At 41.9% G+C, this 23,455-nt stretch overlaps 1 protein-coding gene across 1 annotated transcript in view; it reads left to right on the top strand.

Moving 5' to 3' along the window:
• PIPOX (pipecolic acid and sarcosine oxidase) overlaps positions 1-23,455 on the top strand; it is a 61,740-nt gene that overhangs the window by 13,568 nt on the left and 24,717 nt on the right. The window contains exons 3-4 of the mRNA XM_018563425.1: positions 19,824-20,037; positions 22,840-23,022. Coding sequence (XP_018418927.1) covers positions 19,824-20,037; positions 22,840-23,022 — 397 coding nt within the window. The remainder of the gene's footprint in view (positions 1-19,823; positions 20,038-22,839; positions 23,023-23,455) is intronic.

The following is a 23,455-nucleotide window of genomic DNA, read 5'->3' as shown; positions in this document are numbered from 1 at the left end:
TATATCTATATATAGATATATATAGATATATATATATATTGTTCTTGGGTTTAAATATTCTTTAAATGCTTTATGTGTCAGAAGTGCCTATCAAGAGATTACAATCAGTACCACTGACTATCTAAACTGCAATTAAGACACAAAATAACCCTGATAAGAAGGGTTAATAATGTAGCTAAAAAGGGGCTCTGCTGCTCCCTAAAGATAGTGTTGGATGGGGGATTTGTCACATAGCATTTCAATCCAACAGCCAATAGCCATCAAACATGATTTTAGACTTAATGTCACAAGGGCTAGCACACTCAACAAACATAAATGTCACAGAAGCAATATTAATTCCTGTAAATGCTGTTAGCCATATTGGTAGAATGTATTAGAGCTGGTATGACAGTAATCCTATAACTTCATTGATCACTATTGGCCAGTAAAATGAAGTGTTAACATGCTTGGCTGTTTTGAAAACACTGACAGGCAAATCTTCCTAACGCTACCCTAAGGCAAGAATATTTTCTTGCCATGTCACTAACGCAAGTATTTACATAGCCCTGCTGTATTGAACATACATATTGGTATGCTCATCATTACTAAATCTTTGCACAATGTAAAAATCAATAATATAGACTGCACAACAAAATACAATGCTTGAAAATTACTTCCTATCTTACCTTATTATAGTAGTTTAGACAATGGGTCTTTTATATGTAAAGGCTAGTTTTTCTTCTAAATAGGTAAACATCATACTAATCTGCTGATTTGGTTAGAAAGAGCGGAGGTTGGGTTAGTTAAGGGTAATAACAAGTTAGGATCTTTCCTTTGTTCTTCCTAACAAACAATGCATAATTAGATGTCCCTGGTCTCAGTACAAATACTTGACCTGCTCCTCTCCAACCAAAAACATAGCAAGTCAGGGAATGCTGCAAATGCTCCTTGTGGTCGAGTTCATGCAGTACTGAGCTGGGGTGAACATCTTGCTCTGAAGTCCAGAATAGCAAAGATGGGGGGAGGATCAGGTGGGAAATTGAGGTCTAAAAGTATTGTGGGTACAGGTGAATAGGATAGAAGAGTATGCAGGTTATCATTGCTGATCCCGATAAAGTTGCCTACAATACAAGTGAAATAATAGTCCTTGGTGCTACTCTATATCCCGGCAATGCAAAAACTCTCTGGATAAACAGCACATGAGCAGGCCCCGATTCATAATTGGAAGTCCTCCTAAGACCCAAAGCTCACATACAATATGAATGTTAGAACAATCAGTGAAAAAGTGCAGTGAGCAAATGACCAAAGACACCGAAGCTCAAGTGTGACTGTAGCCTTAAAAAGTGCAGGTTCAAGGATGCTCAAGCTCTTGCAATCACTTGTCTTTTATCGGAGTAATGCATTTCTTCTATCTACTAAAAGCAACATTTTTTGGCAAGAATATACATTTTTACTATTATAAAAGAAGAAGGAAAAGCTTTTTAAATATGGTCACATTAAAATAGCTGTATAACTTACTTTCTAATTTCTATACAAAAATATAGTTCCATGTTCCTTACATCATGTACCCTATTTTTCTCAGTGAATTTTCACAGATGTATAGCCCACTCATAATCGCCTATGTGATATAATTATTTGCAGCCGCTAAGGGCTTGATATAAAGAACAGAGGAGTCTTGCAGTCTATCATTAGGTATTAATTATTCTAATTCTGTCATGCTCTCACATCTAAATTAATTTTTTTTCAATTAATTATCCCAGTTCCTTTGCACAGTTCTTACAGAGTCACAAAACCCTCTGTCAAATGGCACGTAACCCTTCTATCCATACTTCACTCTCCAGCCCAGGCAGTCTAATGGCAGATATATTATCTGACTCTATTGAAGCACAGAATGGGGGCACAAAGCTGTCCTACTGTGCCAATGATTATGGTACCACCCTGACCTTCAGCAGCCCTCTCTATACCCACAGCGGTTTGTAAAATTGCTGGCATGGGCTGAAAACATTGTCACTCAACTGACTCAAAGCTGAAAGAAAAAATCTTTTTACTGTATTCCAGTTATCTAGTCCTTGAAAAGTTATTGTACAAATTGATTTTAATTTCTTTAGCTCATTCCAATTACACATTGGGTTTCTGAAAACTCTCCTGTTGCCTTCTGACTCGGGGAAATAAAATATTGATGATCTCACCGCAAGGCATTTTAAAATGAGTTGTAATAAAATGAGCCATGATCAATGTTACTTGGTAATTGGCAATCTGTGATAGCATCAGTCCAATCAGTCATGAACAGGTGAAGATTCTGCAATATATTGACTGTGGGCTGAAATACAAGGAAAGCTAATGACAGTACAGGCATATAGAGTAGACCTACAACTGATAGCTAATTGTCCCCTTTCCTTTTGAGAAACAATCCTTTTTTTGTCTGTGTGTCATGTTTTCACACGGACCAAAGACTGTGGCACAACCCAACAACGCAGATCCAATGAATAATGGATATCATACTCTGTGTAATAGTCACAGTAATATTCACCAGCAATGCAGAAGAGAAAGCAGATTCGGTGGTCACTGTGGCAGTTCTGTTTTACGTTAAAGAGGAAATTGTTATCCTTGTGGTAAAAGCTACTATTAGCACAATATTACTTATATATTACCACTATTACTTACCTGCAACTCTGCCTGTGTTGCTGATCTTGACCCTCTACCGCTACCAAGGACATTTTCTGCATCCATAAGTTCTGGGTGTGTCAGATGCCTGGTCCTCTCTGTGATTTGGCTCCATCCATCAGTCCCTACATCATTACTGTGTGTTTGCACTTTTGAATTTCCCGCCGGCTCCGCCCCCCGCTGTGACGCCCTAAAACTAAACTGAAAGCTGAATACCGGCATCGCCTGGGCGCACACAGCAGAGGACACCGTGGACTCGCAGGGACAAGGTAAGTGACACTTTTGCGCGATCCCGAGTGTGGCTTGGAGTTACCGCTCTTGGTACTGAAAATTAACCCCGAGCCACACTCGGGAATACCGCCAGGGAGGTTAATGTATCAAAAGCTAAAAAATCTTTAGTTATGGATATAGTGGTGATGATTTATACGGATAGGATATAGTAGGAGCCATGCAGTTGTCTTCTGGAGTTCAGGTTCTGAGGAAGGTGTGGTTGGAGTAGAAGGATGCAGTGGTGTCACAAGGGGGGTGCGGCCCACACCAGGGGGCCACCATTGGAGGGGTGACACCAAAATAACTGACAGTCATTTTGGTGTCACCCCCTCTGAGAAGTTTGGCACTCGGTCATTGACCGAGTGCCCGACAGTGTCGGGAGAGAGGAGGGTACCTGGTGGCATACCTCATTCCGCCGGGTGAACGTCCCCTTCTCTCTCTTCCAGCGTCTATCACCAAGATGGCCGCCGGCAGGCATCAATGAGATGACCGCACATGCGCGATGACGTTAGGGCGGGGTATCACCGGGAAGGATGGGCTAAGTTTGTGGAAGTGGCAATAATCAAACCACAAAATAGTGCAGGAGTTACAAGTCTGTTGTAGCGAGGACAGGGATGGCAAGTGGTCATTTATTATAATAGGGTGTTTTGTAATATTCTAAGATGATAATTGTTGTCTACATAGGGGTGGGGGTGGTGGTGTGATCATTAGATTAGCTTGAGAAGTGATATTACCGTGCATTAGGAGATTGTCCCAGGATTGGAGAAGATGTTTAGTAACGGGCACTGACATGGCATTTTTTTTTCTATATTTCAGCCACTTTCAATCGAGTGGTAAACAGACATACAAACACAAGTAAATCGCCATAAAAAAGCAATCTATCACCCATGAGTTTGATCCAGACTTTTTTCACAAGGTTCAATTAGGTCAATGCGGATACTATATTTATTGTATCTCTCCAATACATGCATATTTCTTCATGTTTTATCTCTTTAGAAAAACTACTAGTACTGAAAAATATCTGTTGATCTGCCAAAAATCCAGTGTGCTCCTAAATTCCTGTACACTCCTGCCAATGCTGCACTGAAAGCCCAAGCAGTGTTAATAGCCCTGCCCAGTTCACCACAGTGGAGTACGATGCACCTCTCCCATCTGTTATGGGGATGATTATGGGGGGCATGCTCTGTAATCCAAATCAGGAGTGGGCAGCCTAGAGTAACAACACCGCTCTTACATAGAAAACAGTACAGTGAGCGAGCAGTGATTCTTCCTAGGACAGGAAGTGTGTTTCTGGCAGAATCACTAGGTGCAATATATAAAAATGTAATCTTAGGTTTAGATACATTTTAAATGAGCTTTATTCTTATTTAGGTTGCAGTGACACAGAACTTACTCCTCATATATCCTTCTGTGCTATCTGAGTGCCGATCAGTTTTAGGTTCCCATGTTTCTATAGTAATCCACTTTGTAAGTGACCTTTCAAATGAGGTAAATCTCATGGTAAACATTTGTATACTTCTTAACAAGTGGCATGTTGCCGTGTTTTCTTTGTGGCTCTTGTGATTATTTGTTTCATATTTAAATACCATTTGAGGTGCTGATTGAAGCCTTGAGGCTCAGCTATACAGTATGGTCAATTTCCATATTTTTATTACAATGTATGTTTCTCAGTGGGGCATTGAGCAGAAAAGCTAAAATAGCTTTTAGCTCCAGCAACTGAAGTATGTTTATAATTAGTAAGTTGTACATCTTGGAATCTCGACTATTTAAAAGCATGTAAGATGCAACGATACATATACCTGTATGTAGATCCGGTCACATTGAAATAAGAACTGAGAACATTTTACCCCTCCAGCATGGACATGAATATTTAATACATAGTGTTTCCATACAGCTGGAGAACTATTCCATTATTAAAAATATAAGGTTATTTGTTACAAGCCTGGCAGATCCCAAGAGATTCCTGTCTCACGGTTGTATGATAAATATGGGCATTATGCTGGGATTCACTTTAAATGAACACTGATGTTTTGGTTCCCTAAAGGACTGTCATCAGTTCAAGCACCTTAAAAATATGAATTATGGGTAAGAAAGAAAGGATAGCAGAAAAGTTTAGCACAACTCAGAGCAGTCTTGATTTTAGAGTACCTTTGCCAAAAGTACTTTTTGATGACAGCATTAAAGTACATTATTACCCAATCGCTAAAATCTCATATAAGCATTAGGGTTTTGTAATTTTTGTAACTTCTAAACATGTTTTCTGTAGTTTTACATTTACAGCTTTCATTAAAATAATACCTGGAGGTTCTGCCATGGAAGTCCTTGTTCAGGCACTTGACAAATATCTTTAAGTCGCGCTCCTGTGTTGTCACCTTGTGACCTTGCCTCTACGAGCGGTCATGCCGACACACATTGCACAGGCACAATCCACCAATTTCACTATCAGAAGCAAATCCAAAGCAATGATGTACACCAAAGGCAGAAGTGAGTGCATATAGGCAGAAAGTGACTGAAAAAGGCTGGAGGGGTTCAGCAGCACTGAGATGCAAAAAAGGATGAAAAAAAAGGTGAAAAGAGTATTTTATAGAAAAAATAATAAGAATTGTCTATATTTGTATATGATATACAGTGCTTTGGCAAACAACATGTCATCTAGTTAAGCTTTAGACCTACTCTAAAGGTACACCCCAGTCAAAAATTCAAAAATGTTACCTTGAAATGCATACAGGGAGTACATACTACTTGCTAAGTAGATCAGGTATTGCTTTACTGAACAAGTCTACCCTACTCTCTTTTATCGTTAATATGGTGATTGTGAAATGCACCTACTTCTGATGCCACCAGTCAGACTGGCCGTGCCCTCGAAGTCTGAATGTGAAGTTACACAACACAGGTTTCAGGAAGTACACTGCTACCAGAGGCGGACTGACCATTCGGGCATTGCCTGAGGGCCCGCGGCCAGGAGGGGGCACATCACTGACCCACGCTGCCCTTTCCAGCCCGCATGGAAGGAGAGGCAGCTATGTGCCACAGCTCCGTGCTCTTCTCAGCCGCGCCGCTGCCAAACTAGTAGATGCGGCTGTGTTCTGTGTTAAAGCGGCAATGGCTGTGCCCCCGCCTCCCAGTCACTGCCGTCGCCAGTTTAACACAGCCGCATCTACTAAAAGAGCATGGAGATGGTGGGAGGTGTGGTGCTGGGTGGGTGGTGTACCTACCTCTGATGAGGCTGCACGAGGGCCCGAGGCTGGGGGGGCCGACCTGAGATCTAGGTCCTGGGCCCCCCTCGGGAGGAATGGTGTCCACATCTGCCACTGGTGAGACCTGTGAATCTGCCCCTGGTGAGACCTCTGCCTCTGCCCCTGGTGAGACCTCTGCATCTGCCCCTGGTGAGACCTCTGCATTTGTCCCTGGGGAGAGCTCTGCATCTGCCCCTGGTGAGACCTCCGGGTCTGCCCCTGCAGAGACCCTCCTTACCTGCCCCTGCTGAGACCCTCTGCATCTGCTCCTGGTGAGACCCTTCATATCTGCCCTGCAGAGACCCTCCACACCTGCCCCTGCTGAGACCCTCTGCATCTGCCATGCTCAGACCCTCCTCATCTGCCCCTGCTGAGACCCTCCGCATCTGCCTTTAGTGAGACCCACCTGATCTGCCCTGTTGAGACCCTCCTTATCTGCCCTGCTGAGACCCTCCTCATCTGCCCCTGCTGAGACCCTCAGCATCTGCCCTGTTGAGACCATCTGCATTTGCCCCTGGTGAGACCCTCTGCATCTGCCTTGATAAGGCCCTCTGCATCTTCCCCTAATGAGACCCTCCTTATCTGCCCCTGCTGAGACCCTCCATGTCTGCCCTGTTGAGACCCTCCTTATCTGCCCTGCTGAGAACCTTCGTATCTGTCCCTGGTGAGAACACCCGCATCTGCGACTGGTGAAACCCTCCGCATCTTACCCTGCTGAGATGCTCCGCATCTGCCCCTGCTGAGACCACCCTTATCTGCCACTGGTGCCCGCTGCTTATTCCTCTGCTAAGGCCCTCCGCATCTGCCCCTAGTAAGACCTTCCGCATCTGCCCCCTGCTGAGACCCTCAACATCTGCCCTGAAGGTGAGCAGAGTGTGAGTGGGTGATGTCCTACGAGGATCAAACTGTGTGTGATGGCTGATCCCGGAGATGTCGTGTGTATGCGTCACTCTAACTGCCCAGTCTGCCGTTCATGGATTCTGGTCTGAGGTCTGTCGTGTATTGGTGCTGGTTTGAGGTCTGTAGTGCAGTGTGGTGCTGGTTTGAGGTCTGCAGTGCAGTGGTGCTGGTCTGAGGTCTGCCGTGCATTGGAACTGATCTGAGGTCTGAAGTGCAGTGGTGTTGGTCTGAGGTCTACAGTGCATTGGTGCTGGTCTTAGATCTGCCGTGCATTCTGCCATTTGCTTCACTTTCCACATTGCTTTGTATATGTCTCTGGTGTCTTCTTGCTCCCTCCCAGCAACATGGCTGCTGCCCCTCCTGCACACTTTACCCCCAGTCATGGCACTGAGGGGCAGGTAAAAAAAAACCTGATTTGAAAATGCCCAGCCATCATGCTGTGGAGAAGGACTCTTGTCCTCTTTGTGAAAGCAGTGGTCTGTCTTCAGAGGTCCTACACACACCCTGCTGAGTCAAAGCTAGACATAACTAGTGCTCATGCTCCCTGCTGATTGGAGAGTTCCAACTCTGAATCAGTAAGGGTAATGTAAGACCTCTGTAGAGAGACCACTGTTTGAACACAGAGAACATGATTCCTTCCCTACAGCATGCTGGCAGTGGAAAGGCTTTTCTATTCAGGCCGTACCTGCTTTCTAAAGAAAGCAAACTTTAAAGGAGAACTATGGGGTTAAGGCTTTTCCCCATAGTTCTCCTTAGGGTAACGGGAGGACACAAACTAGCGTCCTCCCGTCACCCTAGGATCAGTATACCGCGAGCTGTAGCTCGTGGTATACTGAGATGCCGCAGCTGAAGCGGATCCCGACAATTGTGCCGGGATCCGCCCAACTGTGCGACTGACAGGTGGCTATGCCTATCTAGAGGCAGAGCCAGCTGTACCCGCCCCCTCCCCCGTCTATTCCGCCAGTCAGCGCTGGCGGATCAGAGCGTGAAGGGGGGAATCCAGCCCCTCACCTGCCACGGCAGAGAGCCGTGACAGGATCGGGAGGTGAGCAAACGCCGGTATGTGTTCGCTCACCTCCCAATCTACAGTCTCATTGTCACAGGTCGGCTAGAACTATGAGGTGAGTGAAAAGCACTCAGCTCATAGTTCTCCTTTAAGATTTTGAGCTCCTTTTGTTTTGATGCACTAAGAATGTAATTAGCTGATTTAAACTGAAAGTTCAGTTGGGCTTTAAGACAATGACCTACTTAAAGCACCAGCAGACTTGTTAAGCCAAATCCATACCACACATCTCCTTTAAATTTGGGTAGACACTGGTGTGCTGAAACACAGACTGCCTTTCTATGTTGTGGCTCAGGATCATACCCAGGAATTCTGTTTAATGTATTTTACCATGGGAATTCCACAGAGATATAAGAAGTCTTCAAGTGATTCATCTTGCCAGCAGGCACGCCATACTGAAATATCTGCAGTTTTCTCCTATGGGAGAACAACTAAGTAGTAACATGCTGCTGTGCTGTCTATTTTCCATCTTATGTTTCTATGTACATTGGTGGTCTCTGTTCTGCTTAGAAATCTTAATATGATTTGTATCAAATTCTAGCTCCACCATCTCAAGCCCAAGCTAAATAGAATCTCCATCTCCAGGCATCCTGACAAACCTCTTTGAATTGCAAAAAACTATTTTTGGGAGCCTATTGAATAGGGTGTCAATACCTAAGATGAAATGGTCTAAGGAGCTGTTGTGAGCAAACATTAATGCCCAAATATCACCACCTTTTGCAGTTTAATGAGCCCCCTTTTCCTTTTGAAAGGTTGGGAGGTATTTGTACGGAAAATACAAGAGTAAATATGAAACAGAATTCAGGGCTTCAGTGGTGTAGCCAGTACTTTAGAGTCACCAACGTATAGTTGGCTAGATCCATAGCTCACATGGACTAGGGTATTTAGAAAGGAGATGCCCAAGTGTCAGAATAATGTTATGGCTCCTATATGTCAGTTTTTGATTGTTTTGTAAACCAAAAATGCGTTGCTTTTCTTTTTTAATAGACATCTATTTAATGAATATAATTTCTAACAGTCTAGACTGGTTGACTACCCCACACAGGCACAGTAAGGCAAGACACTTCCCATGCACAGACTGCAACCTGAAACGTAGAGGGTTATTCACTAATATGCCAAAGCATCCAGCTGTAGCTTCGGCTGATCCTTCGGCTCACTTCGGCTTACTTCTGAACTGAAGAACTGCTGTACGGGCTATACACGGCTGAGCCGTAGTGACACCCAAAGTGTGGAGAAAGGTTGGCCGAAGGTCTGACTGTTTTTCACACAAATGACAGCTGGGGAGAGCCAGCCGTGATCTCATGGCTCACACTGCCCAGTTGTAATGACAGATCAGCATCCCCAAATGACCTGGGGATGCCGATATGTCATTAAACAATAACAACATGACGTCATGGCCGGCTCCGCCCAGTTGTTATTTATTGCCTGAGACCTGCTAGAAGACTCTGGAAGGTGTTGGCTAATAAGAAACAGCTGGGCAGAGCTAGCGGTGATGTCACCGCTAGCTCCCCCCAATTGTTTACATTTTGCCCGCATCTGTCAGATTATGCGGCAGGAGTTCATCGTGTGTGGTCGGGTTGGCGTGCATTGGTTTTTTAAAAATATTTTTTTATTTACTTATTTTGTTTTTCTATTCTTTAAAATATTTGTATTATTTTCTTTATTCTTTTGTCATTTTGTTTAAATTTTTAAAAAATAATTTGTCAACATTTGTTTCTTTTTTTAATTCATGTAAAACATTTTCTATTTTGCTCGCTACCTCGGAGGTAGCGAACAGAATAGCGTTCGGCGGCATCCAGCTATTCAATCACTGCCGTTCGGCCTCTTGGAGAATAGGAGCGAACCACAGCGAGTGAGCTGCCGGAGCTTCGGCTCAGTCGATCCAGATGTTGGATCGGCTCAGTCGAACCCCTTCTGCACTTCGTACAAGGCTGAAGTGAATGGCCGAACAACGTTCAGCTCACTTCACTTCAGCTCGGTTAATTACTCGGCTGCCTTCGGCAGCTAAGTGAATAACCCCCATAGAAACATACACTTCCACAGCAGCATTTCAAGGTGCATCCCACAGGTGCTAACATAGTTGATGAAATATTTTATAAGTAATTCTGCAGAGGAGTCTGCAGAGCATGAATATCGGATTGCCATATAGCTTCATACAGTAATGATACAACACCACAAATTAAAACACTGTTAGGTTAATTGGCTTGTGACTACAATATCCCTTGTGTGTGCGTATCTTCTATGCCTGCAGAACGAAAATTAAACTGGGGCGGATTGATGTGAATGAATAAACAAGCTCTTTACAGTTCTGCATAAGTTGTTAATGCTTTATAGAAAAAAAAAAAAGGCTTTGTGATAATCATGTGCGTTACTCCATGACCACTTCCTTCTATACCAAGGAATTTAGTCCCAATAAAATCTAACATGACCTCCCTGGTTGTCTGTTGAGCGTTAATTAATCTATAGCTAGTCAGTTTCTTACTTGGATATGATTTGTTTTTCTTAAAGGTTAGTAGGTTAGCCATCCACTTTCCACTTTTCTCCAGGCATTTAAATTTGTTGTAAGTTGTTTGTTTTTTTTAAATGCCCAGAGTTCTTCTTTAAGGGAGAACATTGTAAGGTGGATAGCTAACCTACTAACCTTTAAAACAGAATTACGGGGAAACGTATTATTAACCCTTGCAGTTGGGCTACCCCCACACTGCAAGGGTTAAATGGTCGTTTTCGTCTAGGGAGGAAAGAAACCAAGATATAGTCACCCAATCTTTTGAGCCAGCCGGCCATGACATCACTCCCTCCAGCCTGTCTCCTCCTCCGCTGCAGAGATGTCCCTGGGCATCCTCACGTCCAATACACAGTGTATTGGACATGATGACTCATTGACCTTAAACTACTGCAGCAGAAGGGGCGAGAGGCTGTAAGGACCAGTCTAAGAGCAAGCCAGCTCTGAGGTTCAAGGGTAACCTAGTTATTTTCCTGCCTAGCCCAATACGAGCAGAAATAAAGCAGATATACTCACCTGATCCTCGGTCCCGCCAGGCTGGTAGACCAGTCCCTGCAGCCTCTTCTCCCCTTGACTCCAATGGTCTAAGGACTGATGTCATTGCGTCTTATGCAGGTTCATTGACTCCAAGTACAGCAAGAGTGGAGGCAGAGAGAGGTGAGTCCCGACCACCACGGGAGCGTGGTACAGGTGAGTATGCATGCAAATACAGCCTGTCTAGAAATGCCCAATCCTACAAAGATTTCAGGTGGTGGGGGTCCTCTCCGCACACCTTACAGCAGTCCTGGCCAAATAAGAACGATGGTGCTCGCAATGACTATCACGGATGGCACCGTGCAAAATACGAAGTAAAAGAAACAGGTCACCAGCACTCGTTTAGAATAAATATGTCCTTTTTTAATGGACAATTGTGTCACTACAATCAACAGAGCCGACGTTTCGGGGCCGCACAGGGTCCCTTCTTCAAGGCAGTAAAATTGTGACCTTTTACTGCCTTGAAGAAGGGACCCTGTGCTGCCCCGAAACGTCGGCTCTGTTGATTGTAGTGACACAATTGTCCATTAAAAAAGGACATATTTATTCTAAACGAGTGCTGGTGACCTGTTTCTTTTACAATCCTACAAAGAGACATCCACCCTTTTTAAACATTTTGATATTTGCATAACGCCTCCCAAGAGCCAGCCCACTGCTTGTATCAGCACTGGGGACTCTTGAGAAGAGTACTAATGTAGGGTGCTGGGATGTTTTCAGGAAGCTCTGTACAGCACCCTGCCAGCCCCTCCCACCAGCCATAACCTGCCTGCATTGCATAGAGAAGTACAGAGAACCAGTTATGGCAACACTTGGTGTAAAATAAGGTATGTCATGGAAATAGAAAGGTGTTATTTAAAAATGCTAATATCCGGTTAATAAGGAAGAGGAAGGAACCAGTAAAGGCAACAAATAAGTGTTTTAATGAAATAGAAATGTAGTTATAGAAAATAAATATATCAGCAAGGACATGACTAAAGAGCAACATTTGTTTTATGTTGTAGTAATTGAAGACACAGTGGGAAGAGATTTTGTAGATTGTGCAAAACTGAATCTGGATGTGGTATTTGCCTTTACACTAAAACTGCAATAGAAAAGGGAGATCAGAGATAGCCAAACTAAACTGCTTCTTGTAGCTTTCCCATGGTTATGGACTGTGCGGGTAGGCATTACGTATCAAGGGGTTAATTAAGAGTGTTTCATTCTCTGGAGGATCCTTGAATTTTGTAGGTCAGACATAGCTTAGTTTTACAGGCATTGAGAGCTGGACACCGTTATAATAACTGGTCTGTGAAGGGGTTAACAAGTGATCAGCAACAAGCACATATTGGTGTCCAAAGTCCATGTTATTGCTCTTGGAGACTTTATAGCTTGTAGAAAATCTATGCAACTGATTAACTGATCTGTGCAACTAATTAACTGATTCTCCACAGCATAGCAGCTGAAATCAAACGCCAACATGGTTGAGTGCTCAAATTCCAGCTACTTTGGCAAAGCAGAAGTGGCAGCCAATCTCTCACCTTTGACTTTTATTGGTGAGATATCTGCCAATCTCTGGCCCATCTTAAGGTCATACACCAGTAGAATTTAGTTTTTAAACTTTTCATTTTTAGAACGTTCTTTTGATTTTCTAATGGTCAGTAGGGGACTAATCAACGCTCGTTTTTTAATATTGTGGCGAGGTAAATCGAAGGAGCTGGATGGAAAATATTTCTAATTTCTCAACTGAGTAAACAAAGTTTTAACCATAAGTGCGATTTTCTTTTGGGAAGAATGACATATTGTAATGTTCATACATTAGGTACAAGAGAAATCTGTTTAATACATCTGGAATTTCACATAGCAGGTCTGGATGAAATGTATAAGGGCTGTCAAATGAAATTAGTTGACTCGATGATGGCAAGATCGAATGCTTTCTAACGAACATTCAAATTACATTTTAACAGTGTATGGCCTGCCTTAGGCTACCAAGAATACCTTCACCAAGAACAGAGTGAGTGTCCTCTCTACGGTCATGGATCTGCAGAGATTTTTCTTGCCAAATTGAGCAATATCTTACTGCTCCACTGAATGCATTATTCCCTTTCCCATAAGGTGAAGGGAACAATCCAATACTGGATTCAAAGATTTTCCAGTTGGCCTGTATGAGAGACAGCAAACACCTCTGAGGCTCAGGTTCTTGATAATACATGCTGTTATGCCCTATGCTATGAACTGGATTTTTTACTTCCTGTCATCCTTCGCCAAGTGTCTTGTGCTTCACCCCTCCTACCTCAGTGACTTGTTATCCTCAGTATCACACTAACAAGATTAAGGCTAGGTTCACACCTAGGCGATTGAGGTGATGAGCTGTTTTCGTGTGGTTGTTGCACTTTTTTTTTGCGCAATTTTGTTTTGAAACAGCACGAAAACCTTGCGATTTTCAATGCCTATGGGACCACAACCGTATGACAACCACCCAAAAATAGCTCCTGCAGGCGTGAGCCTAGCCCAAACATTATAGCCAAGCAAGGCACACCAAGCCTGGGAGTAGAGAGGCTGAAAGAGACAGTGTACCATCAGTACACCGAGGACTGACCACTAGAAGATTGAAGCAAACTGTTGCTCTACTCTTTTGGCAGTTCGATTGCAGGTGTACATACAGAGAGAGGGTGAAATGTAAGAAATCAGTACAATATAGCACCAACAAAATGGCACAAAATATAGCACAAGCACAATGCAAGAAAAGAACTACGGTAATGGATAAATACCACAAATGTATATAAGTGTATAGTGGTTCTTGTGTGTGTCTTGGTGTTTTGCTGACATTAACCATGGAGACAATTGGTGCTTGTACATTGGGAAAAGCAACAATGAAGACCTAGCTGGATGGTAGTGCAGGTAGGGACCCTTTAATTACAAAAAGGACCCCTCCACACTGGACCCTTTAATTACAAAAAGGAGTGTATTGCTGTCAGTACTGTGATCTGTAGTTGGCTGTGTGCTGCCCTGGCAGTACTACTGCTCTTGGCCGCTCTGCTGGCTGTGCAGAATTTGAGTCCTGCTTACACTGCCTTGTCATTGCAAGCAATACTTGGACATGTGACATTGTTTGCAAATGTCTGGCCACGTATGATGGGCCATAATTGTAGTAAATAAAAAGGCACTTTCTGACCGAGCAAGCAGTAAAACACCTGCCTGTACTCTCTATCATCACCGGATTACCAATATCCACCAAAATATAATTTTCATCCAGGCCAGAATGTACAGATAATGTTCTATAAATGTGCTATGGGCCTTTGCTCTACTGAAAAGCACTCATATGCACTCAAGCAGCCCTACTAGGCCTGATAGTTGTCAGTCATCACAAGCAATGCTTGCATCAATCACTAAAGCATGGCAATCTCTTTGTGTTTCTCCATGCACATTTTCTGTAAATACATATATTTAATAGTCAATAAGCACAAAGAAAAAACATTAATTTCAAATATTTCCTTCCACATGAGCAGCACAGGCTCTAAGCACTTCATTTTGTGTATGGTAAGGAAGCTTAGCAGTGCAGGAGAAATGTTAAATCCATTCATTTGAATGGAGTGCATATCTTCTGCAGCGACTGAGAGGAACTTCAGTGAATGCAGAGCAGAGAAAGAACAGAGCAAGATTAAGGCACGTAGCTGCTGTATGAATAAAATATATTCCTCTAAATCCTGTCAGTAACACAAATATGTTCCCATGTTTTCAATATTTCACAGTCACATTGTTATATAGGCTGAAAAACGACAAATGCCCATCACGTTAAAGCAGCCTTTGTCAACCAGGATTCCATGGAACAATGATCAGAGATTGCTAAGAATTCCATGAGCAATTTTCAATTTTTGTATCTGAGATTCGCACTGATCATCAATTTAAGAAGGCCCTCCTTCAATGACCACCAATGTGAAGGAGCATTCTACTGACCACCAATGTAAGGGGCCACATCACTGACCATCAATGTAAGAGGGAACCTCACTGACCACCAGTGTAAGGGGGCAGTTCACTCACCACCATTGTAAGGGGGCACTTTACTGATGACCAATGTGAGGGGGGACTTTACTGACCACCAATATGAGGGGGCATTTCACTGACCACCAATGTAAGGGGTACTTCACTGACCACCAATGTGAGGGGGCATTTCACTGACCTCCAATGTGAGGGGCACTTCACTGACCACCAATGCAAGGAGCCACTTCACTGACCCCCAATAAAAGGGGGCACTTCACTGACCACCAGTTTAAGGGGGTACTTCATTGACCCCCATTGTAAGGTGATACTTCACTGACAGCCAATGTAAGGGGACACTTTCCTCACTGACCATAAATGTAAGCAAGCATTTCTCAACTGACCATCAGCATGGGAGAACACTATAAATTCTACTGTGTGTTTCTTTTCTGGCCAATATTATTTTTGTTTAGTTTAATTTATTTTTATTACTAATTATTGTGAATTATTTTGTCATGCAGAGCAGCTCTAGATAGGCTAAGTATGTTATATTCTATCCATAATGTAAAATAAAGCTTTTTCTGGAGCTGGACTTTAATAAAAACCCTTTTTAATGTGGCTCATCTGCAGGCACCTGTTTTCCAGCTCAGTTTACCTTCAGAGCACCCAGAGATTGGCAAAACCTCAGCACTCTTAAGATGCCCTGCAGGTACCCGAGCACTTGTCAAAGCATATCTAAAGCCAAGAACAAAAATGTAATATATTGAAGCTTACCAGTCCTTAGATGCTGTGGCTGCATCTGTTTTCACATTCTTTCAGGTTTTCTTTCCCTTTTCTTCACCTGGTGATCCTTCCAGTACCACACTTATTGTCCTAGGGTAACTCATTCACTGCACTGCACCTATGGAGGAGCAGCCTTCTCATCATAGGCTGCTTGCTTCTGATTTGACTGCAAAACACCCTCCACGTCTCCATAACATCGGGGAGATGTTCTCTAATCCACAGAACAGGGGGAACGATGCTAACAAATAACAGTGCAGCAGGCACAGAGAGCATAGGAAGTTAGAAGGGTCTATGGTTGGATCAATTTAATAATCTCCGGACTCACTAGTGTACTATTGTATCCAACACAATATTCACTCTTTGATTTCGCAGACACCATTATACTAATGTCCTCCCGTGACCCAAAACTCAGGATATAGCGAGTTATCTACTAGAGGCAGAGTCAGCTATGCTCACCCCCTCCCCCATCCATCCCTCTAGTCAGCACTGGAGGATTGGAGAGGGGAGTTAGGGAATCCCTACGGGGAGCGATGACTGACAGCCACCACTCTCTGCAGGGAGATGATCGGGAAGTGAGTGGATCAGCGGTACGTTTTCTCTCACTTCCCGATCAATAGAGCCAACATGTGACAGTTTCAATGTAGCACGTCAGCTCTATCTATGAGGATGAGTGTATTTCAGTTTCCCCATAGTTCTCGTTTAAATAATCAACAGACAGAACTAATGTTAACAGAATCTATAAGCTCCAAAAGTATAATATGTAATGATAATGTAAAATGCAGTTGTCCGCAACAACCAATCAGATCCTTTTATACTTTACCATTGCAATGCACAAAATGAAAGGTAAAGGCTAAGCACTATTTTTTTCTTAATATGGGTTTCATAATTCAGCTCTTCTTAGGTTATCATGAGTATGGACCATATCATACAGGCATTTGCATAACCCCCAACTGTCCCTCATTTGGAACCGAATTCCTCTTTCCCCCTCAATCATCCCTCCTTTTGGTCTAATGTACAGATATCTATGAAAAGTAATTTTTGCACTAAATCCTATATCATATCGCTCAGTTATCTTGTTTACTATTTGGAAAACCCATTAAAATAGTAAAAGTAATGGTGAAAAACTATTCTGGGTTTAACCAATCATTTTTGCCATAAAAATTCACAATGGTCCACCTAACTGGGACAAGGTTGTGTCCATTGTCGAAATACATTGTGCTAGAAAGTGTCCCCACTTCTCAGAAAGTTGTGATGTATGCACTGGCCAATAAACACTATTCTGTAGAGCAATTTGAAAAGCATTTCATGCTTTTTGGAACCCCTTATAGCATCAAGAAAACTACTAATATGCTTTGTATATGTCTGATGTACACATTGCTCTTCAGACTAGAGTTTACAAACTAATGTGTGTGATCTGGGCCGAACAGTCACATTTTTATCAGAATTTGATCCCATGTGGCCAGCATAAGGAAATTACACCAATATGAACAAGTCCAAAGATCACTATAGCTCATATATGAGGCAAGAACGCCTTTATTGTCTATAGCACATTTCTCTTTTCATGTACTGGAAACATAAAAGGGAGGATTTGGTTTGTGAGCAATACAGGTGGGACCATACAGGAGGTGTACTGTAATATTCTTATAAACCTCAATAAATACTATGCCTCAAATCTACTGATTGACCTATTGTGCCCCACACACACCTCAGCCTTTCCATTAGGTATCGTCATTATTTTCATTATGCTATAGACTCAGTCTCCTGTTCTCATGTACTGTACCTAATAGCTATTGCTGCTATCTTCGGTTGTATTCCACTATTAAAATGAAAATCACTACGTACCCTGAACGTTCTTTGTCTCTTGTGTGCGCATTGCTATTTCTGGCTGAGACTCCCCGTCAAGGGCAATTTCACCTCTATGATAAAATTGTTTGGAAAAAAAATCCCCCAGACCCCACCTTACATATTTCATTTCCAAGCTGCCAGTCACCGGTCTCTGTATGCACTTATGTAGCCCCCCACTCTCCATCTAAGCAGGGCTGATGCTGTGCTTCTTCCACTGTGTTACATCTAACAATACATCTATTTTAAGCCACTTCATGGACATCACAGAATTTTGCAGAAAATGTCTCTAGAGACCACACTGTGCAATTTCCCAGGAAAGACAAACTGTTAACCCTTTACCACCCATCTCGTATTTTTACTCTAGTTTACATGGTTCCCTCGGGAATGTAAACTCATAAGAAATATTACAGAATCCATAAACATTAGACTGCCAGGACTAGTCCATCTTGCCTCCATATTAGCTAAGAAATGTACCTCAAATAATGTCCATGTAACGGTTCTTTGGCATCAGTCAGCCACTTAAATACAAACACATGGCCTTATTGACATTTATCTGTTAGTCGGGCTCTCACTATAGTCACATTTTTGATCAGGATTTGATCCCATGTGGTCAGCATGTAGCACTGTGAACAGTGTTTGAACCTTTTCTTTAAAATTAACACATTGTCATTTCTCTTGTATAAATCATAATTTTACAGACGGTTTTCCTCGCATTGCTTACTATTGCATGTGACAGCAACAAGTATTAAAATAGCCAGTTGCCATGGGATCAGGATGCTTGTGTGAACCTGTTCTTGAACCCTGGTCAAAAGCAGAACACGTTTTAAAAAAAAAGTAATAAATCATAAGGTGAAGCAGGGATAGAGCACTTATGTATACTTCCACATGTGGTAAATACTTTGAGAAAGGCTGACACTAAGTGCAACTAATTTCTGCACAGGAAACATACTGTTGTTTTACTACATATCAAAAAAGTTATGTTTGAAGTGGTCGATTTATGATATTAGTTGCTTTTAGTGAGTTTCCTGTTTTACGCTGTCAAACCATCACTCACTGCACCACAAGAACTATTAGACTTATTAAAAAAGGGCAAAGCAAACCAAATCTCATCAAGAAAGTAGGGTGCTGGGCACAGTGACTGCAAGCAGAAGAGCTATTGATTTAGAGGTACTTGGTCTTTTTAAAGAACTCTAGGCATAAATATTCCTAATCTTTGGAGGGGACTGCCCCCGCACTGCAAGGGTCAAGTGCTTGTTTTTGTCTAGGGACAAAAATAAAAAAAAGTTATACTCACCTGAAACATGGAGCCAGCTGGCTTCTAATCCACTCCCTGCCACCTTTCTCCTCCTCATGTCCTACACACTGTATTGGATTTGATGACTCACAGGACCTTAGAGCACTGGAGCAAGGGTGAGTGAGGCTGAAAGGATCGGTCTAGAAGCCAGCTATAGCAGGAGAGTATAACTTTTTTATTTTCATCCCTAGAGGAAAATGAGAACCTAACCCTTGCAGTGTGGGGTATATATTTATGCCCAGGGTTCTTCTCTAATGCTCTTTTTTAAAGACCTGGATGATGTAATTTCCCTCTTTGACTGACACCTATGCACACTGTCCATTAATTGACGGTCAGTAACTGATTAGTGTGGCTCCATTCATGTACCATGGGAGGATGGAGATTTGTTTACAAACAAACCTCTCCAACCTGTATATGGCATTGTGCCATTCGATGTGCAGTTGCACAAAGAAAAAAATAAATTATTAAAAAAGGAATAAGTTCCTAATAAAAAGAAGTATTTAATTGTTCAGTTTATAACAAAAAAACAACAAACATAGTATTTATTAAAACAGGGTACTGAATAAAAGTATTATATGTTCTTGAAAAAATAATGAAACATTATTTAGCTAGGCAAATTAGCCATAGTGTTATTGTAAAGGTAATCAATGCAAACTGACTATGCTAAATTTGGTCTGGGCATCTAAGCTTTAATGACCCCTGTCATGAAACAGGTAAGAAAAACTGTAATGAATTTTACCATTACTATAACTGTATTACAAAATCAATGACATTGACATTGTGAAATTATGTCCACAGGCAAACAGGGCTTCTGGTCATTGCTCCACCTGGCAATGAAGAATTTGAATCGATATGTAGAAATATGGAACGCAACAAAACATCTTGGGAAAGGTTCACCAAGGAACAGCTAATGGCTAAACATCCCGAATTTATCCTGAATCCCGGAGAGGTTGCTTGTTGTGACAATAATGCTGGAGTTCTGTACGCCGACAAGGCGCTGAGAGCTGTACAGGTATTGCCTCTTTCCCCAATAGTACAGAAATATCTATTAGTTACCTGAAAAGGCTCTGCGTGTATAGATAATTATACGCCTTTTTACAAACTCATAAACAAAGCTTTTCATGTTTCCATTTGGGTACAAGCTTGGAACTTCCTGATAATTAGATTAGATAATGATTAAAATGTATTTACTCCCAAGAAGAAAAAATCTAATTTTCTGTGCAGACATGTCTTCATTCTACAGAGAGCATGCATCCAAAGTGTGAAATTGCTTTGTTCGTAAACAGTTCTTTGTTTTACGGTGGAAAAAGCACCATAACTCTTTAGGGGCTGCAGAAGACAGCGTGTTTCCTCAGCCAGTAAAAAATATGGAGCAGTTTAGGCATGTTTACATTCTAATTGGTTTATACAGTATCTGAGCCCCATGTAAATAATAGGTGACGCTCACTGTAATTTCACAGAAGTATACACAACCAATTATGTCCTGTGTGACCCACACCAAGAAGTACCAGGCATTTCTTGGGGCTACTGATGCCACAAGAGTGGTGCTATACACCATTCACCACATATGAATGGTAAAAACGAAATAAAAAAATAAGTAATCTACACTGGTCCATGAAATATTACTACGGTTGTTTAGGACCCAAAAGTATATTGTACCAGATGGGGCTTCTAATTTGAAACTTTTGTTGGCAAGTCATGACTTTAAAAAATGGAAGATTACAGAGGCACCCTTATTGTAAATGACCTAACGAGAGGTTGTCCACATCAGATTACATACTTTTATTGGTATTCACAATTAAAAAAAACATCAACGCGTTACGTTGAAATGTATGGACATTTTTTAGGATAGGTGTCCAAAGTCTATATAAATATGGGGTTATTCACAAAACTGCCGAAGGCAGCCGAGTGAATATCCCAGCCGAAGTGAAGTGAGCCGAACGAAGTTCGGCTATTCATTCCGGCTCAGTACGGCTTATTCAGCTGTTCATCGGCTGAAATCAGCCGTACATCGGCTGCCTTTGGTCAGCCAAGCATGCTCTGCATGTTCGGTTGAGCCCAAGTGCAGAAGGACTTCGACTTAGCTGATCCAAGTATTGGATCGGCTGAGCCGAAGCTACGACAGCTCACTCACTGCCATTTGCCCCCTATTCCCTTAGAGGCCGAACGGCAGTGAGCGGCATTCGGCTTGGCTATTCTGCTCAGTACCTCCGTGGTACCAAGCAGAATAGAAAATAAGTGAGAAGAATGAAAAAAAAGTTGAAAAATTATTTTTTAAAATGTAAATAAAAAGGAAATGAAATAATAAATAAAGATATGTTAAAGAAGAGAAAAAAAATAATAAAAAAGAAAAACAATTGTCACAGGTCCCAGCCAATGAATAACAACTGGGCGGAGCTGGCCAAGTTGTTATTGTTTAATGACAGATCAGCGTCCACATGTAATTGGGGAACGCTGATATGTCATTACAACTGGGCGGAGCCAGCATGAGATCATGGCTGGCTCTGCCCAGCTTTGATTTGCAAGGCGAATGGCTGGCCTTTGGCAGGCCGTTCTCCGCGCTTAGGGGCCACTGTGGCTCAGTTGAGCCAAAGCATATGCCTTCGACTCGGCTGAGCTGCTCGTAGCCCGTAGAGCAGCCCTTCGGTTCGACTGAACAGAAGGGCTCCAGCGGCCGAAGAGAGCAAAAGGATCAGCCGAATCTACGGCTGGATCCCTCGGCTCTTTAGTGAATAACCCCCATAATTAGAAGAATATATGTATAGAAGCAATATAAAAAACATAAATAGTAAAACGACATATGTGAGTTAATCTTCATACACATTGGAGTTGAAAAATAGACTTTGGATGTGCTGTACTGTGAAATTTAAAATCTGTAGTCATTATTGTAAACATAAAAATATAGATAAAAATGCTTTCATAGCAAGAACATTTACATTAATATATAAATAAATGCCTTGGTGAACCATTCGATGTGAGTAAATTTGAATGAAACATTCTGGTGAGTGGAAATTTGCAAGCTATGAATCTATTTATATCCAGGGTGAAACAGAACTGTGTAAACAGCTCCCTCAACTTTTGTTGAGACATAAAAGAAGTATAGATTACAGTAAACCACAAGTGATTATCTGTATTGGGTGAATGCCAATGATGAAAATTTTATGAATGGAAATCAGCTGGTCATTGACATGAGGTGATCATGGATTTAAAGTGTATTTCCACTTTTGCAGTCAAATTTGAGAGAAAGCATTTTTATGTTTTTGTGTTCCCATTCACACAGCATACTGAAAAATAATTTTAAAATACTGTATATATTTCTTACTTTTCCTCCTGTTACTTTGGACAGACAGCAGGCAATTCTGAAAAGTTTTAAGTGAATCTGTCTCCAAGACTAAGGGGGACAGACTGTATTTCCTCTTATTAACATACAATGCTTCTAAATCTTTAACCCTTTGTGAGGAACGACTAGCTAACAACTGATATTGAGTTCTTTCAGTACAGTACACACAGTGTTAATTTTAGTAAACATTAAACTCCCACCCGGTTCAAGGCCCCTCCTTGAAATTACAGAGAATGTAAAAACGTAAGTTTTGAAGTTTCCTGATCAAGTAACAAATTATAAATATTTTTTTTTTAATTATGCTATTTGAATGGGAACGTGTAACAGATATAAATTAGGTGTTATCTCAATTTGGCTGCAAAAGTGGAAATACAATAGGGTGGGTTGAGTGACAATCTATGGAAGCAACAGACTCTCACCATCAAGCCTTCTTCAAATGCTAACATTGTAATGTTTCTCTGCTGATCTTTGCAGGAACAATTTAAGCGAATGGGTGGGGTGATCCAAGATGCCCAAAAGGTAAAGCATATTCAGCCTGGGCAAGTGGTAACAGTGACAACTACCTCTGATATCTATGAAGCAAAAAATATAGTCATCACAGCAGGACCATGGGCCCAGAAGGTCCTTTCTCCCCTTGGCCTTGAACTACCATTAAAGGTAAGGATTTACATGCTCAGGAAATCATCCAGTTAATTTTAAAAGATCACTATTACTTCCTGCTACATGTGATATGGCATTCCACAGTTTAACCACTCCTTAAGCAAAGAACCTTTTCCCATAATGATAAATAGTAGTCTTTCCTCTACAGATGCTACTTATTTTTCTAATCTTTATGCTGACCTTGGATATATTTATATTAATATGATAACCTCTATTTATTCTCCTTTCCAAAGTAAACAAATCTAATTGTTCTAATCTTCCATTTTAAATGAGAAGTATGGGGATAGCAAAACATTATCTCCCCAATACACTGAGCCAGTGTGAGCAGCTGTCTCACACCAGCTCTAAGACCCAGAGCTGACCAATCACATGTCCACTGATCAGTCAGCTCTTTCTCTTTTCTCCGGTTGGAAAATTGTGACTGTTAGTT

Source organism: Nanorana parkeri, unplaced genomic scaffold (assembly GCF_000935625.1).
Source record: "Nanorana parkeri isolate BGI_ZX_2015 unplaced genomic scaffold, ASM93562v1 scaffold663, whole genome shotgun sequence".
Lineage (NCBI taxonomy): Eukaryota > Metazoa > Chordata > Amphibia > Anura > Dicroglossidae > Nanorana > Nanorana parkeri.
This window is presented reverse-complemented; position numbering and strand designations above follow the sequence as displayed.